Raw genomic sequence first — 16241 nt, forward strand, 5'->3', positions numbered from 1 at the left:
ATATGAAATGTTAAAGGGACTTAGAAAAAGAAGATAAAAAAATATGAACAGTGAAAGGACAGCAAACTCAGTTACCAACAACCACACCTAAAACAAAAGCAAACCAAGAGGACAGCTAGATCAGGAGTGGAAGCATAGAAATGAAGAACACATGGAGGGTTAGCAACAGGGGAGTGGGAGGAGGAGAAGGGGGGAGAAGATACAGAAAATAAGTAGCATAGACGGTAGGTAAAAAATTGGGAGGGCAAGAATAGTATGGGAAATATAGAATCTAAAGAACTTGAGGGAGGGCGGGCATAAAAAAAATAACTTGAGACACGTGGTCATAAACTAAAGGGGGGAAGAGTGGGGGAGGGGTGTGCAGGGTGGAGGGGAATGAAGGGGGGGAATAGGACAACTGTAATGGTATAATCAATAAAATATATTTTTAAAAAAAGAGCCCTGGCTGTTGTAGCTCAGTGGATTGAGCGCGGGCCTGCGAACCAGAGGATCACGGTTCGATTCCCAGTCAGGGCACATGCCTGGGTTGCAGGCCAGTTCCTTGCAGGCCAACTACCAGCAGGGGATGCACAAAAGGCAACCATACATTGATGTTTCTCTCCCTCTCTCCTTCCCCTCTAAATATAAATAAAGAAATAAATAAAATCTTTAAAAAAAAAAAGAATGTATGCCTAATACAGAAAATTGACACAATGAGAAAAGTAAAACCCAGTCATTATTCCGTTATTCAGCAAAGCAATCACAAATATTTGGGATATTTCTTTAGTTGACTTTTTAGGGATGAATTCACAAGGTGTTCTATTCCTCCCCTTCCTTTTTATTTTAAATTAATGTTAATAATTTCTAATTTTAGGTGTTTTCTCTGGTCTTTCCTTCATACAATTAAGATAAAGAGGTGGATGATTGGAACAGCTGCAGTGTATAAATGAGGCACAAAGAGATTTAAGATTATATTAAAGATCCCAGAAGGAGTATGTGAGTGGATCTGGGGTTAGTAACTATACCTTCCAGTATCCAAATTGGACTTCTGGGTCTTTCGTGCCTTGCTTATGATTACTGTAATGTATATACTTATTTCGAAATGGCTCACCTTTTACACTGAAGTTGAATAAAATCACTCAATTTGAACCATTTTGATTTATATATGCTTGCAGTATGACACAAGTAAGTGAGAAATGCAGATCATCAGGAGTTTGTCTTTAATTTGTTGATCATCTCTGGATTTCTTAAGCACAGACTGTCATTTTCTAAGCATACTTCTTTGAAGACATAAAATCTCCACTGGCAAAGGGTCCCAAACTGCCTGAACTGAAGTAGTTTATATAACTGGAGGATCAAGTGGGGCTTCATTTGTATTGTTGCAGTGAAGGGAAACAGGGGCTGTGAAGTTAGAGTAGGAAATTAAGAACGGGAAATGACTATGCTGGATGTGGCCTTTGGAACACTTTGTTCTTTGGTTCCATAAATGTACTTTTGCTCTCAAGGAAATAGATGTGTAGCCAATTTTATCATATAAGCTGCTGCCTTTATTTGATATATTTAGAAAGGACAGATGTTATTACAGTAATGCTTCTTTTGTACATGAATAGTAGGTGTGTTCTTAGTATTTTCTGGACCATGAAAAGTGGAAGAACTACTATTTTAAAAAAAGTAATTTGCTTTTCTGAACCTCAGCTCCAGTAGATAGATCAGTTTGTTTAGAACAGGCTGAAAGTAGGGTAGGGAGATACTAATTAGATGCCTACTAGACACTTAGCAATTGACACATACTGTGAAGAAATGAGATAATCCTTGTAAAAAATGATTGTGCCTGAAATAAATAACTGCACAATAATCATATTATTGTATCGAGCCCTCAAGACAATCTTGTGAGATACATATGAACATCATTTTAGAGATGAGACAGTTGTGGCTCTCAGAAGTTAATTTGTTCACAACCAATAGAAATAATGTCAGAACTGTGTCCCAAACTCACGCCTGTCTTACCATGGAGCCCAGGTAGGGCTACTAAGGACATTTGCATAGGCTGTACTCTGCCCAGCCCCAGGATGCAGTTCACATAGTCTATGATGTGAATGGTGCCCCCTGGAGGTGTTCCACAAGCTAGTTCTTGTCCCCAGTATTTGTTTCTACCAATTGCTCTGTAAACAATTATGAATAAATCATTCATTATGTGGTCTCTGTCCTTATAAATATTTATGTTTATAGTAGCTGCTAAATTGGCTACTTTATACTTGTTTTTATTCTCTCAGTTCATGACTGTTCCCAAACAAACTCTCCTGTCCTCTTCATGTAAACAACATGAACAGGAACGCAAACCTAACTGTGACCCTTAGCTGTGTTATTCTTACGTATTTGCTTTGCTTTTTTATTTTTATATTTGTGCTCAATTAAGTTAGAAGTCTTTGCTGGACTCCAAATTAAATTTTTGTGAATTGCAGCATGCTATTTGGTACTATATTTATATGTTAAACTTTTATTGTAAACTTTATTTTTTATGTTAAACTCTAATGACACTGTCAGAATAATAGGAAATGATGGTATTTGTTTTTTTTTTTTTTAACAAAGCAAAAATAAATTGTTCAGATACATTTCATTTTTTCTGTAACTAAACCAAAATCTGTATCCAAATTGAATAAAATCCTATTACTTTGGCTTTTGTATTTTACATTTATTTATAAAATTCAGTTCACAATTTATAAAATTCAGTACACACAGTACATATGTATTACAGACGTACTATGCGTCAGACACTTACCTTTGGGAATATAAAGATAATTTAAGAAACAGGCTCTGCTATCTAATAATGTCCAGTCTGGTTCATGGGACTCACTAAACACATTTTCTAAAACAAGTAGCAATGCTAGAATAAATGTATATACTAATGATATGGTAGCTCTCCCTAAGGAGGGAGCAGAGAAACCCAGAGAAAGTAATAGAATTTAAGCTTGATCAAAGAAAATGAAGGAGCAGAGGAGGGTTTTTCAGGAAAATGAAGAGTTCATGCAAAGTCGAGATGCTTGAAAGTTAATGCTGGGTCCTGGGAAAGTTGAGTATTTTGATATGACTGATAAGAGGTAGAAAGGGAAATTGGGCAGAGTTGTGGAAAAACTCATAGAATATAGTTACGAATTTGAACTTTGTCTTATGGGCATTGAGGAAAGATAGAAGGGTTTAATTTAATATTTTTAAAGATTTACCTATTTATTTTAGAGGGGAAGGGAGGGAGAGAGGAAGAGAAACGCTGATTGGCTGCCTCTTGCATGCCCCCAACTTGGGGATCTAACTTGCATTCCCTTCATATGCCCTGACCAGGAACTAAACTAGTGACCTGTCAGTTTGCGGGACAATGCCCAACCCACTGAGCCATGCCAGTCAGGGTGAAACGTGGAAGGGTTTAAAAAATAAGGCAATGCTAGATCAGAACTAGAATTTGTGATTATAACTTCAATGGCACTGTGAAAGATAAGTCACAGTAGAGAGAAAGAAGGCATGGAAAGTACTGTCTTTGCAGTAGGCTTGTGTAAAATGAAAGATAGAGACAGGAGGGAAGAGAGAGGAGGGAAAAATACACAATTGAGCATGGATTAGTAGCATGTGTCAGTATTACGGGATTGACAGTTGTCAAGGATGATCATAGTCTTTCATTTGGCCACTTGAGTGTATAGTATGTTCCCCCATCATGTGGGGGAAGAGGAAGGTGAAGGGAAAGACATAGTCATGCTCCCGGGAGTGAGAGCACACTCAGTATATTCTAAGTCAAGTTTATTTAATTTCAATATCCATACATGTCCATGGGTCATGCATGTGAGTTCTTTGGCTACTCTATTTCTTGTGTTGTACTTTGCATCCCTGTGACTATTCTGTAACTACCAATTGGTACTTCTTAAACCCTTCACCTTTTTCTCCCCCTTGACCCACCTCTCATCCATCAACCATCAAAACATTTTCTGTATCTATGATTCTGTTTTCTGTTCTGCTTGTTTATTTTGTTTTTAGAATCAGTTGTTAATAGGTATGTATTTATTGCCATTTTATTATTTATATTTTTTATCTTAAAGAAGAAAGACCCTTTAACATTTCATATAATACTGGTTTGGTGATGAACACCTTTAGCTTTTTCTTGTCTAGGAAGCTCTTCATCTGTCCTTTGATTCTGTAAAAAAAAAAATTTATCTATTTTTTTAGAGGGGAAGGGAGGAAAGGAGGGAGAGAAACAACCATGTGTGGTTGCCTCTCACGTGCCCCCTACTGGGGACCTGGCCAGCAACCCAGGCATGTGCCCTCACTGGGAATCCAACCAGCAACCCTTTGGTTCACAGGCCAGCACTCAGTCCACTGATCTACACCAGTCAGGGCTGTCCTTTGATTCTACACGATAGCTTTGGTGGGTAGAGTAATCTTGGTTGTAGACCCTTGCTTTTCAGCACTTTGAATACTTCTTACCAATCCCTTCTGGCCTGTTTCCTTTGAGAAATCAACTGATAGCCAGGGTGGGGAAAATAGTGTGAGCCAGGTTAATGAAGTCTTAGATAATGGTGTCCACCTGCCAGCTCTGTGGTTCTGTCGGAAGGGCTTAGAAAAGGAACAATGGCCTCTGCCAGCACTTCTGTCTGGGAGAGACCTGTGCCTCAGCTCTCACCCTGTTGCCAGAGATGCCAGACAACTCAGTTCCTCCTCCTGTGTCTCTGATGCCTCTCAATCTGCTGTCCCCACACTAGAGCTCAGAGGGATTGATTCCAAGTAAGTCTGTGCATGGGCCTTTGAAAGAAACTGCCTGAGACTCCGCAGTTTCTGCCTTCCACAGCCGGAGTCCCCCCCTGGTTGTTACAGCCAGAAGTTATGGGGACTTACCTTCCTGGCACCAGAACCCTGGGTTGGGGTACCTGGTGTGGGGCTCCAACCGCTTGTTCCTGAGATAGCCCTCCTGATTTTTATCTACCACACTTGTGTGAGACCATTCCACATCTTCACCCCTCCTACCAGTCTTGATGTAGTTTCTTTAATTCTGTACTTGTAGGACTTCCATTCAGCTCAATTTCTGATGGTTCTGGATGCTGGTTATTCTGTAGTTTATTTGTAATTTTGATGTGGTGGTGCAAGCAGGCAAGCTGTGTTTACCTATGCTGCCATCTTGACCAGAAGTGATTGTGGCTATTTGTCTAGGTTTCTATTTTAAGCAGCTTTTAAAACTCAACATTTTCTTGTGTGTACATTATTTTTTCTTAGCCTTTGAGGAAGAGTTAAGGAAACAGAAGGCAGTTCTTATGTTTATAGACTTTATAAACGAGGGGAGAATGCAAGATAAACATGTATAAACACAAAAGACAAATGTATAAATGTTTCCTTTCATGACTGGTGAACATACTACAATGTGTAGGGAACCAGTTCAACAGAATACTTGAGTTTACTTATAGTATATCCTATATTGGGGAAAAAAACAACCAAAATACTTCATAGCGTGTAAAATGTCTACTCTTTAATTCAGTTGGCTCTTTTAATGATAGCCTTTTCAGTTACAATTGCTAATTGCTTAAACGTGGAGTCTAATAGCTTTTCTCCATCTGTTTTCAGGGTGGCCTTAACACTCCTTAATGTTACTTCTCTGTTCCATTGGAACACAATGGGGGTTCATTTAGGCTGTGTTTTGTTTATTCTGGTAAACAAAATACGTGGTACAGTATTTCACCTCCAGTTCTGAAAGAATAAGGTTAATAGAAACTAAGCTCTAGTTTTTCTAGGTGCTTTGCAAACACAACTTCTGAAACAAATTTGACTGCACTTGTGGAGGTGTAGGATCAGACATAAGAAAGAGTTAAAATTACTTGACTGAATCCCTTGTAATTCCATCAGCAGTAACTATAAACGTAAAATGAAGTTCACAGAAGCAGACGTGTTGTTGAAGCTAAGAGGCTGAACATCTGTCTGGCTCTTATTTCCAAGGCAAAAGTAGCTGACATGTTAGAATTTCCTTGGGAAAATGTCAGCATAAAAACCTAAGACTGTTTGTTTCTCAATCACAATTTACCGCCAAAGGGATTTGAAGTTTGTAAGTTATAAAAGATACTTGAACTGAGTTTTGTGATTGTCCAGAGGTTCCTCTGTTGCTAGACTTTTGCTTCCCTGCTTCTGTGTTGACTCCACTGGGAAGACCTCACTCTCTGTAACTGTCTCACAGACCCACCTTTTTAACTTTTTGTCACAAAGCCTCCATATTGGCCCCTCTTTTTTTTTTTAACCATGACTTTCCTTTTCATAACTTAAGTCTTTTAAATTTTTTAGTATTCCTTAAATAAGCATTTAATGACCATAGTGGGTTTTGTCACTTGTGGTTTTCCTCAGCATTGGGCAGTGTGTACTTGAATTTGCTCTTGTTTATTTCCATGTTGAACAACTAATAATAAACCATCATGACTCTAGAAAAGTACTTGACACTGTTAAAATGGGTTGCTTCTGTTCTTCAGGAGCATTTTATACATGCATTTCCGCACCTTTATTCAAGCGTCTCAGAACTTTAGGACTTTGTTCATATAGAGACATCTTTCTCAGAAATAAAAGAGGCTTTCTAATACAGCAGGAGTGGTAAAGTACATGTGAAAATGTATTACCTAATAAGTATGTTTCTATTGATAACTTCTAGAAGCAAATGCACTTTTCTTTTTTCTTAATGATAAGATATGCTGCTACAGGTATTTCTCTTACTAGCATTATTTTTCACCAGACAGTAAAATTACAAATATTTTAATTGTTAGTTTAGGACACCATAGAAAACTTTAATAACATTGACAAACTATTCACATATATTTCTGGGTATTAGTCTCAAATTTAGTATAAACTTTTTTATGAAAAAGACTGTGAATTAAGAGAACAGCTGCGGCTCTTATTGCAGATCTTGATTTATTTTGTTAAAAATGTTCAGAAGAGTCTTTGTATCAAAAGAAATGCTGACTTTCTCTCAAATGCAGACCCATTCAAATCCTTCTTGGCCTCTCTCTGTCACTTTGCTGATTGCATGTATTTGTGACCCTTAGATTATAGGGAATGGAAGTGAGCAGCAGCTGCAAAAAGAGCTAGCAGATGTGCTGATGGATCCTCCAATGGACGACCAGCCAGGGGACAAGGAGCTTGTGGAAAGGTCGCAACTGGATGGAGAAGGAGATGGGCCTCTCTCTAATCCGCTCTCAGCTTCATCCACCATTAACCCTGTGCCGTTAGTAGGGCTCCAAAAACCAGAGATGAGCCTGCCAGTGAAACCTGGACAAGGAGGTTAGGATTGCTGCATTGCTTGCGTAACTGAAGGTTATTGTTTTTAATATTTGAGTGCTTATCCTGTTCTAGGTTTGATTCAGAGTGAGAAAAAACCGTTATCTGTGTTCTCTAGAATCTCCAGATTCTAGACTTAGGGAAACATGGAGTTAAATAGAAGTACCATTCTGATTCCCTTTGAAATCTACATCGTTTTTACCACAGAAAGAGACATAGTTAAATGACATCGAGGGAATCTTCAGAATGTTTAAAGGTTCTTCTAGGAAAAAGGAGTTTATATACAGGGTTGGACAAACAGAGTAGGGATGTTTGGTGGAGGGGTATTTGCTCCAGGCCTGTGTTACAGCCCTCGGGGAAGAGCTGCAGAGCTGAGAGAGAGCTGAGGAGGGAAGGGGCCATAGGAAGGGCTCACTGGGAAGAGTCGGGTGTTAAAACTGTAAATGTTTATTGGGAAAAGGAAAGCAAGGGGTTGGGAGAACTTAACAAAGTGGCTAAGATGATGGATGAGAAAATAATTACAGTAGTGCGGATCAGAAAGAAGACAGAGATAGGATTTCTCAGAGGGGTGAAATACTAAAGGCGCTTGTAGGATTTTTTGCTTTGTTTTTGGTTTTTAACCTAAGTGTAAATTACAGAGTCAAAACAAACTAGAAGCAGCAGAAAGGTATAATAGATCTGAATCCCAGGCCGCCTTTTAGGTTTGTATTGATGCTACAGCAATACCTGAAAATTTTGGTGTTAGTGACAGTTTTTGGTGTTAGGTATCTGGCTTCAGTGGGCACTTCTGTATTATCTCATTAGTGTTTAATTTTAGAACCTAAATATAACTTGTAGATTTTTACTTGGTTTTTATGTCAACAAAATATCAAATAAAATTAAAATAACCACCTCATCATTATTTCTTTCAGATTCTGAAGGGTCAAGTCCTTTCACACCAGTGGCAGAGGAAGACAGTGTGGTCTTCAGCAAGCTGACGTATTTAGGCTGTGCCTCAGTAAATGCTCCCCGGAGTGAAGTGGAAGCCTTAAGGATGATGTCCATCTTAAGGAGCCAGCGTCAGATTCCAATAGAAGTAACCCTGTCAGTGCCGAATGTGTCTGAAGGAACTGTGAGGTAAGACCAGGTTCTTGAAACATTCGTAACATTTGATCAGATTTCTGACCTGTAGTTTTAGAAATAAGCAATAGTGAACAAAAGAAATAATTATTTTATTTATGTAGTGTTTAATTCTTCTGGCACTTATATCTTTTAGGTATTGTGACCCTTATGAAAAACAGTCATGCATTTGAACAGTTTTCATTCTCTACTCCAGTTGTGTGTAACGTATTAGAAATGCAGGTGTTTGCAGGATGATTGAAATATGTGGATATGAGAGTCTGCCTAACAATTTATATTTTCTCTGTTTCCCTGATACAATACTGGTTTGACACATTAGTTCAGTGCTGAGTTTAACTTTGATTTTTGAAATTACAAAAACCTGTTGGTAAGTATTAACTATTCTGGTACAGTCCCTTAATTTTTAAGATAAGGAAATTGAGGCCCAGAAAATTCTTTAGAAAAACTATTAGAATAGTTTCTAGAATCAATAGTTTTTAGAATCAATAACAACTATTGAATGTCTATATTAACTAGCTAAATACAGAATTCTTAACTAATCAGATAAAGTAACATTTCCCCTTATTACAAAAAGTACATGCTTAATTAAGAAAAATCAAAGAACATAAACAAGCAGAAATTCAGGAAAATACTTAAAGCCATTCTGTCATTAAAAACAGTTCACATCTTGGTTTATTAAGACCTTCTTTATGTTATTTGTATGGATATATGTGTTATATATGCCTATTTATGTGCATGTATAATTATATAACTATTAGAATTACCATTTTTAACAACAGTGGAAATATATGTACCATCTTATAACATGCTTTCTTTGCTTAGTTTTATATTGTGACTCGTCATAGCGTTCAATATTAAATTTTTTAATTTATAGTGGCACATGTTGGATTATTCAGAAATATCCAGTTTCTCCTATTAGACACATCAGGTTTTTTTAATCCGAAAAATACTACTAATAACAGATAACATTAAGCTTTTATTATATGGGCGTATAAATACTTTATCTGTACTCCCCCCCCCGACTTTTCTTATAGATAGATGTTTTTGAGCTACATTTTTTTCAATCTTGTTAGACACAGACTTATACATTTCTAGAAGTAGACTTATGAGTCATAGGTTTACCCATTTTTATTACTTGTGATACATTACCAAACAGCCACTTGGAAATATTAATCCAGTTTATACCTCTATCAGTGGTATATGAGAGTATATTTTTCTCTACCCTCAAAAGCATTTTGGCTTTTCATGGCAGTAGAGTTGTAGTTGTATGTGGATATTAGTAAGTTAATTTTTAATCCAATCTGCAGTTTTTCTCTGAGTATTTAAGGAAGTATTTCACGAAGACTCATAAATCCTAATGTTAATTATATTTATTAATGTGAATCTTCTAATAGAATTCATTTAGCACTAATTTTTATATGCTTTTTAGCCAGTAGTCATTCCCCCAACTGATGCTTTGTTCTAGTGTATTTTAATTCTATAAAGATATGAGAAAATCAGTTTCTCTTGCCCCATGTTCTCAGAGTTTTTATCAAAGTGCCTTTGAACCTGGCTGGATTAGATCCTGTTCTAGGTATTTCCATTATGCACAGGGGCTCCCAGGCTTTCCCCATCAATGCCAGTGCCTCGTGTTGAAATTGCCTAGTTTCTTTTTAGTCTTTTTGTATTTGTGTCCTCAGTGCTCAGAACAGAGCCTAGAATGTTGTAGATACCACATACATTTTTTGAATGAATGTCATCCCTTTGATTTTTCAATAAATGGCATTTTAAACATTTTATTAATGATCTTTTTTTTAAGTGTTAATATTCTATACAGTCTCCTCCCTTTATTTGCCATGAATCAAAAGAGCATGTTTTATACTGACAAACACATCAGCTTTTAGTTTTTTTTAAATAATAAAGGAGATTAGGTCATTTTTAGGAGATGAGAAGCGCAGCTTTAATCTTTTATTTTGGTAGTCTAATTTACCCATTATTCTAGTCTTTATTTAGTTACAGAGTATATCAGAAGTACGTACTTACTGATATTATTTATGCCTTTCTGATGGCCTCCCTAAAACATGGGGATTATGTAGTTTTTAATACCTTGGAATTATGTAATTAGTAACTTCAGGAATCCTCATATGACTCCGTTATCAAGATTTAAGAGCTCTGGCTAGTGTGGCTCAGTGGATTGAGTGCCAGCCTGCCAACCAAAGTGTTGCTGGTTTGATTCCCAGTCGGGCACATGGCTGGGTTGTAGGCCAGGGCCCCAGTAGTGGACTCGTGAGAGGCAACCACGATTTGATGTTTCTCTTCCTCTCTTTCTCCCTCCCTTCTCCTCTCTCTAAAAATAAATAAATAATTTTTTTTTAAAAAGACAAGACTAATATGGTTAGCATTCCACAAAAGGTTTATATGAACTTCTTGCTAGAAAGATGAGTCTCGAATCATACAGTGAAAATACTCCATAATCCCTCTAATCTCTTTTTACCTTTTTTCTTTCTGGACAGACTCTTAGATCCTCAGACAAACTTTGAAATAGCAAACTACCCTATCTACAAAATCCTCTTCTGTGTCAGAGGGCATGATGGAACTCCTGAGAGTGACTGTTTTGCTTTCACTGAAAGTCATTTCAATGCCGAGCTCTTCAGGATACATGTCTTCCGGTGTGAAATACAAGAAGCTGTAAGTCCTTAGGAGAATACTGTCTGCTAATGAAATTTCACTTGTGTTGAAAGTATTGCAGTATTTATTATGGTCACTTAAAGCAAAATGAAACACTCTGCGAGTGTTTTATTTTATTCCAGCCTGATGGACTGAAATGTGAATGAACTAAAAGTTTGGTTAACCAAAGCCTTGTTGCTGAGAGTGCCAGAGGAGACCAGCTGGCTGCTTCTTGACTGGATTAGATAGGCATCTGGGTTCCAGCAATGCCACATTTGCAAAGTGTTCTTTTATAGCTAAACTTTTGGAATTATTTTTATTTTAATAAATGTATTCAGATAGTTCTTAACAATTTAGGAGATAATTTTTCAGTTGGATTTTTAGTGTTTAAAACCATTTTTTTTTAAAACTCCTTCATTGACCATTTAGTATTGCTTGCTTTTAGGCATAACAAATTAGATTGGCCAAAAGAAATCAATATGAAATCTAAATAACAAAAATGTCAAGCTCATAGAAACAGTAGAAGAATGCTTCTTGGGGGCTAGGGAAGGTAGGGAGAGGTTGGCAAATGAGTACACACTTTCATCTATAAGATGACTCTGGTGGATAACATTGTATTGTACAATTAAAATTTGTCAAGAATGTTAAGAGAATAGAGTTTAAATGTTCTCACCAAGGGAAAGAAAAGATAATGTGAGGTGATGGATATTTTAACTTATTGATGGGGGAGTCCTTTTACAATGTATACTTTTATCAAATTACCACAACATACACTTTAAATATCTTACAGTTTTATGTCAATTATATCTCAAAGTTGACATAAAAGAATTAAAAAGGAAATCAGTATGAAAAAAAAGAATTACTTCTCCCCAACAAAGTAGGTAACCTTCAGCCTTCATAAAAGTATTTTATTCCCTGTAGTAACAGCCCATTTCCTAAACTGTCTGGTTGCAGGTAAGCCGGATCCTGTACAGTTTTGCCACTGCCTTCCGCCGTTCTGCCAAGCAGACCCCACTTTCAGCCACTGCTGCACTCCAGACTCCTGACAGTGACATCTTTACCTTCTCTGTGTCTTTAGAAATAAAAGAAGATGATGGTAAAGGTTATTTTAGGTAGGGCAACTTCTTTATTTATTTATTTTTTTGAGGTCGTGTGATCATGCTGTATGATCTTCTTTTCAAGGGCAACTCCAGGTCAGATTATATAACTTGCATACTATAAAATGATTGCTGTGATAGGTGGAGTTTTGTGTGTGTGTATGTGTGTTTTTAATGTAAGCAATGAAGGAAAAGAAAATTTATAGAGGCGACATTTCAAGAATTAAAAATTTATGTGGGGAAAATGTCACGTTATTGTATTCTTTTAGTCAGATTCAAAGTAATTCACTGGCAACTGATATGAAATGATGACAGAAGTTAAGTCAGGTGGATTTGTAGCTGTGTTTGTTTGTCTGGGGGTTTCATTTTGTTTCTGTTTATTTATTTAACCTAAAGCTCTTAAGGCTATTGAAATCATGTTTTACCATTAAAGTTTATCTGAACACATTAGAAGGAGAGAAATTTAGTCTGTGTCTGAAGTCTAATCTTGCATATAAGATCAGAAATAGTTTGTGTTTTTAAAATAAAATACAGAAAAAAGAACTCTGGAGTAGAAATAAAAACTTAGGTTTAGTTTAATTATTGCTACTGTTAACAGTTAAAACCTTTTCCGGGTTTCTTTATGTTTCTTTGTGGTAGTTTCTTTACTTATCAAACAAGGTAGGTGGACTGAGGTCTTTTCTAACTCCGAAATACTATGATGATTGGATTTTTTTTCCCTCCACAGCCTGTCTCACAAAACTGGTTATAATCCCAAATCTTGGGATTATAATTGATAGTTACATATAGAAGTCTTTTTTATACCACTGTTTCATAAAACGGATAATACAAAATTACATTAAAATATTTCTAATACTTGCTTTTACATCAAAAGGCACAATGGCATGAATTCATTTGGAAAACTGACAACTCTTACTAGTCTCCCTTCAAAGATTTTGGAATTCTCATGCCATCTTGTGGCCAATCTAGTGTATAATGCAGCTTCAAGGTTGATTTGTGCACTGAAGTGTGTGAAGGGCTGGTGCTCTGTGCTTTCTTTCTAGCCTTATGTCTATTGTCGGAGGAACACTGGCTTGGTGCTTCCCGCAGTACGCATTCCTGACCTGTAAACTTTGTAATATTGTTTTCCCTTTTTAAGAAACAAAACAGTTTTCTTACTACTTTTTTTGTTTATTGAAGATATTTACGTAGATTGTGTTGTGATTTGCACTTACAACAGGAAAGATATCTCAGAAGAGATGCACTACATAGAATAACTCCCTTCTGCAATTAGGCATATTTGAGGTAGAATGATCACAGTTATGAACACCCCTATTATATTCACCCTCGTGCCAAGGAGATGCTATACAAAAATCCCTGCATGGTTAGATTTGCTTGTCATGTGTGTTAGGCCTTTGCTCTCTCTTTTTCCCCCCATGGTTTTAACCAAATTTATAGTTTATAGCAGAAAATAGTGTTGTGTAACATAATAGTGAAGAAATCATTGAAAAGTATTCTTTTCTTTGTCAAATTTGAACTTGTCAAATGCAGTTGTTCCATTTATCCAGTGATTCTACCATATGCTTTTACTATAATGAGAGTATAGGCAGTGTTGTGCCAAGCATTAATGCTCTTTTATCCATGCCTGAAAAAGTATAATTCTTACATGATTAAAATCGGAAACCTGCCTTTCACTTTAGCCCTTACAAGGTGAAATGTTTTCATTTATACCGTTCAAAGAACTTCTTCTTTGTCTTATTTAATCTAACCCTGTTCAGTAGGCTGGGTTATTTAATATTGTCCTTGTTTAATGTGCGAAGAAACCCAGAGAAGTTAAGCCTGGACCTCAGTTTCTTAATTTATACATAGAAATTAAATGTAGAATTACCTGGTTGAATTCATTCAGTGATACAATGACAAGACCAAAAATGTAATTTAGATCCCCTGGGATCAGTGAATAAACTTCCACTGCTTACACACTCTACATTCTGCTTCCTGTTAATGTGGTTTTTCCCTTGCCCTTCAGACTCAGAACACCAAAGGCAACTTTGTTTCCATTATTGATATTTTAAATTCAGCTGAGGTTACAGTTGACCCTTGAACTACATGGGTTTGAACAGTACAGATGTTTTTCAATAAATGTAACAGCCCACGATTTATCACCAGGTTTTGCATCCATGGGTGCAACAACTGTGGATCAAAAACAGTATTTTCAGTCCATATTTGGGAATTTACATATGCAGAGGGTCAACTTAGGTTCACATGGATTTTCCATTGGGGGGAAGTTGTTTGGTCAGGAGTCAACTGAATGTTTATGTATCAGCATGCGCTGAACATAGAGAAGTAGTGTACTGATTACCAGTTGAAAAATTGAGAGCTATGTATATCGTTATACATGAAAATTCTGTCAGCCACAAGTAATTAGTTTGGTATGCAAAAGTTTGTACATGTTTGTAATTTTTAGACTCCTTTACCAAGATTCTTTGATTTTTTAAAATCTCAGTGTTTTTAAAATGTTCTTAAATTGGTTGCTATATAAATGTAGAGGAGCTTCAAACTAATTTCTTCAGAGCTACTTTGTAGTTTGAGTAGGTACTCAGAGTACCCATGTAGCCTTTTATAGTATCATCTAATGGTTCTGTTGCAATAACCTTGACGTTGTATATAATAAGACACAATTTAGGTTTACTGCATACTGGCTGATTGCCATAAGGAGATGTTAACCTCTGAGAACAACGGAGCTAGAAAAAAGTGTTGTGTGGGAGATTAGGGGATTATTTTGGTAAAATGTCATCTTAAGAATATTTTCAGCTTTCTTCTTAAGCTGATTTAAACTGTATCATTAGTATTATTTTTAGAATTACAGGAGCCTCAAAGCTATGTAGGTTCCATTCCAGAACATTGCAGAAAAGTGAATTTTGCAATAAAAGCCACATAATTTTTTTGGTTCACCAGTGCATATAAAAGTTAAGTTTACACTATACTGTAGTCAGTGTGTACAATACCATTATGTCTTAAAAAATTTGTACCTTAATTTAAAAATGCTTTCTTGCATAAAATGCCGTCCATCATCTGAGCTATGCCATTATCCTTGGAGGTCCTTGTTCTGATACTGACGACTGCTGACTGATGGGGTGGGGGTGCTGAAGGTTGGGGTGGGTGTGGCAGTTTTTAAAAATGAGACAGCAATGAAGTCTGCTGCATCAGTTGACTCTTTTCACAAATAATTTCTCTACAGCATTTGATGCTGTTTTATAGCGTTTTCCTCACAATAGAACTTCTTGCAGAAATGGAGTTGGTGCTCTCAAACCCTGGCACTGCTTTACCATAAGTTTATGTCATGTTCTACACCCTTGGTTGTCATTTCAACAGTCTGCACAGTATTTTCACCAGGAGTGGATTCTGTCTCAAGTATCCACTTTCTTTAGTCTGTAAGAAGCAAGTCCTTACTGATTGAAGTTTTATTTTGCGATCGCAGCAGTCAAGTCCCACCTTCAGGTTCTTTCTACTTCTAATCATATTTTTTTTTTTACTATTTCTATCACATCTGCTGGTTTGTTTGTTTTTTTTTTTTAAGATTCTATTTATTTATCTTTAGAGGGGAAGGGAAGGAGAGAGGGAGAGAAATATCAATATATGGTTGCCTCTCATGCATCCCCTGCTGGGAACTGGCCTGCAACTCAGGCATGTGCCCTGACTGGGAATTGAACTGCGATCCTTTGGTTCGCAGGCCCGCACTCAATCCACTGAGCTATGCCAGCCAGGGCCACCACATCTGCTTTTATCTCCTCCACTGAAGTCTTGAACCCCTCAAAGTCATCCAGGGAGGTCAGAATTAACCTTGCAAACTCCTGTTAACATTGATATTTTGACCTCTTCCCTTGAATCTTGAATGTTCTTAATGAATCTGGAGTGCTTCTTTCCAGAAGATTTTTAATTTACTTCTCCCAGATCCATCAGATTCATCACTATCCATGGCAACAATAGCCCAATGAAATGTGTTTCTTAAATTATAAGACTTAAACATTGAAATTACTCCTTGATCTATGGGCTGCAGATTGGATGCTGTATTTGTAAGCATGAAAACAACATTAATCTCATTGTATATCTCCATCACAGCTCTTGGGTGACCAGGTG

At 36.8% G+C, this 16241-nt stretch overlaps 1 protein-coding gene across 6 annotated transcripts in view; it reads left to right on the forward strand.

Moving 5' to 3' along the window:
- Nucleotides 1–16241, forward strand: part of RABGAP1 (RAB GTPase activating protein 1) — a 164171-nt gene that overhangs the window by 40304 nt on the left and 107626 nt on the right. For 4 of the 6 annotated variants that reach the window (XM_037036821.1, XM_037036824.1, XM_037036820.1 and 1 more), the window contains 4 exons: nt 7032–7266; nt 8175–8379; nt 10875–11049; nt 11983–12140. In XM_037036821.1, coding sequence (XP_036892716.1) covers nt 7032–7266; nt 8175–8379; nt 10875–11049; nt 11983–12140 — 773 coding nt within the window. The other 2 variants (XM_037036825.1, XM_037036826.1) reach the window with 2 other exon arrangements.

Source organism: Sturnira hondurensis, unplaced genomic scaffold (assembly GCF_014824575.4).
Source record: "Sturnira hondurensis isolate 20B ecotype Veracruz unplaced genomic scaffold, ASM1482457v3 Scaffold0022908, whole genome shotgun sequence".
NCBI lineage: Eukaryota > Metazoa > Chordata > Mammalia > Chiroptera > Phyllostomidae > Sturnira > Sturnira hondurensis.